This window comes from Rhinopithecus bieti, unplaced genomic scaffold (assembly GCF_001698545.2).
Source record: "Rhinopithecus bieti isolate Rb0 unplaced genomic scaffold, ASM169854v2 repeat_20601, whole genome shotgun sequence".
In the NCBI taxonomy this organism is placed as follows: Eukaryota; Metazoa; Chordata; class Mammalia; order Primates; family Cercopithecidae; genus Rhinopithecus; species Rhinopithecus bieti.
In genome coordinates, this window is record NW_016836471.1 from 1 (window position 1) to 2179 (window position 2179).

General features: G+C 62.1%; 1 protein-coding gene across 1 annotated transcript; it reads right to left on the reverse strand.

Annotated features, from left to right (window-relative positions):
• Window positions 1-6: 6 nt before the first annotated feature.
• On the reverse strand, window positions 7-1773 carry LOC108524738 (uncharacterized). Its single transcript, XM_017865817.1, is given in 2 exon segments — window positions 7-703; window positions 705-1773. Coding segments are annotated over 2 exon segments (1128 nt in total). The 5' UTR covers window positions 1613-1773; the 3' UTR covers window positions 7-483.
• Window positions 1774-2179: the final 406 nt, after the last annotated feature.

A 2179-nucleotide genomic window follows, 5' to 3' on the forward strand; every position in this document is an offset into this window, starting at 1 on the left:
CTGTGAACACTCTAGAACAACGAAGATAGTGGAGGCTGGCCCCATTTTGGGTAAAATGAAACTGCATGAGAGGCTTGGGACCCAGCCTGCATGGGTTTCCTCGGCAAGGACAAGGCCCCTCTAGCGCCTGGCCCATCACAGGAATGGTGCGGGTGAGGGCTGGGCTGAGGAAAACGTCTGGCCTCCAGCGGAGGCACAGTGGGGAAAAGAGGCTCTCTGCTCCCGGCTCACTTTGCAGAAGGTGCCATGAGCCCAGGGCTCTGTGGGCAGTGCCATCCTTCCTGTGTTCTGCCTTTTTCTGTGGCAGGAATACGGCCAAGCAGGGCTCCTGCTGGGCAGCCAGGGTACATCCTCCATAGAAGGCCACCTGGGGAGGCCCCTCCTGCCTGCCTGCTGCCTCGCCTGCGGTGCCCGCCCTGAGGCCTTACTGCCCTGTCTGGCCCCCGGTCCTGCCCACCATCCCTTAGGCCCCTCCTGGTGGCTTCAACTTGCAGGGCTCTTTTCCGCTGCCCCTTCACCCCCAAATCCTTGAGCTTGGCCCAGCAGAGGGGGCCTGGTCAGCACCCCTAGTGGCCACCCAGGCTGGGGTCCCCGTGGGACACTCACCCCTGTGAGCACATGGACGCCAGCCTGCTCACCTGAGTTAGAGATGGACTTGACAGACTGGAAGCTTGACGTGGAGAGGCTGTCTGCAGGAGAGCGCAGTGTCGGTGCTGCCGCCCGCAAGACGCCCATGCTTGCCTCCTGGCCTGTGTGTCCGTGAGGGGCCCTCCTTCAGCCTGGCAGGGCTGTGTCCTCCCGGCTCTACCCACACTCCGCGGACGCCGACCCAGCAAGCACCCAAGGAAGCAGAGGCCCCAGAAAGGTGGTTTCCTGAGGGGCCATCTGGAAAGCAGAAGGGCTTGGGACACATGGAACAGCAGGTCCCGAGGGAGAGCATGGCCTCTTCCTGTGTCCCCTTCCTGTGTCCTGTCAGGGTCCCCGGCACCGCAGGGCTGGGGCTGCTGGCTGGGCCGCACTTTGCCCAGAACAGCTCACTGGAGTTGCTACAGCGGCTAGGGAAGGGCCCTCCCTCCACCCCATTCTCCGTGTCTCCCTGGGTAGGGAGAGCCCTAGGCACTGCCCCAGCTGTGATGTTCCCAGGCCGGTTCCATCCACCAGTCAGATGTCCTGGTGTCATCCCCGGCCCCAAAAATAACCAGGAGTGAGCTCGAGACCACAACCCAGAATCCTGGGCTGGGTGGGGGCCACCGTCGGGATGGGGAAGTGCCTTGGACAAGTGGCGAGGAAACAGGACTCTGCTTCCTCCCTTTGTCCCCATGGTTGCTGCCCAGGTGGCAGGAAGGGATCCCTGGATGGAGTGTGTCCAGAGCCCCTCCCACAGGATGTCAGGACTCAGAGCCACAGGGCTGGAAATCCTGGGCCTGGCCACAGCAGCAATCTGAGGTAAAGACCTAGCAGGGCAAGGGCTGTCTCAGGGGTTCCCTCCCATTTCAGCTCTGCTTGGAGGAGGGAGGGTCTGGGAAGCACCCTGTGCCCACCTCCCCACTGCGATGATCTCAGGCCCTGGGCTAACTGAGAGCAGCACGTGCTGTGCTTGGCTGCATAACATCGTCCAGCCACGGCTAGAGGTAGCAGCATCTGTCCAGGTCCCCCAGAACCTGTCCCCACTGGGTTGGCATACAGGGGCAAGTGCAGCCAGGTGGGCAAGGACAGTCTGCAGGCACTTCCCTGGGTGGCAGGAGCATCCCCTCAGGCACTGAAGGGCCCAGTTCTCACCTTTCTTCTGTGATGTCTGATTCATTATGAGCTTGTAATGGAGATCTGGAAGCAAGCACAGGCTCTCCTCAGCACTTCTGAAACCACAGCCATTCTGAGAAAAGCCTGGCCTCTCCCCGCTGCTGAGCCTGAAGAGTCCTGGCTCCCCACTGGCTGACTGGGCCCTGCCCCATGGGTCCCACTCTCCACCACGCCTTTGCCGTGGGCATCAGGCCAGGAATGCCCCTGCCTGTTCCCTAGGCAGAGTCCACCCGGCATACCAGCCTCATCCATCTGAGATGACTGGAGGGCATCAACACCGTCAGGCAGGGCCTGGGCTTTAGGGGTACAGAGGTGAATTCCAGAACCCCTGGCCCTGGCGGGGTCATGATCCTGTGGGCATCAGGGACTGGGGGGGAAG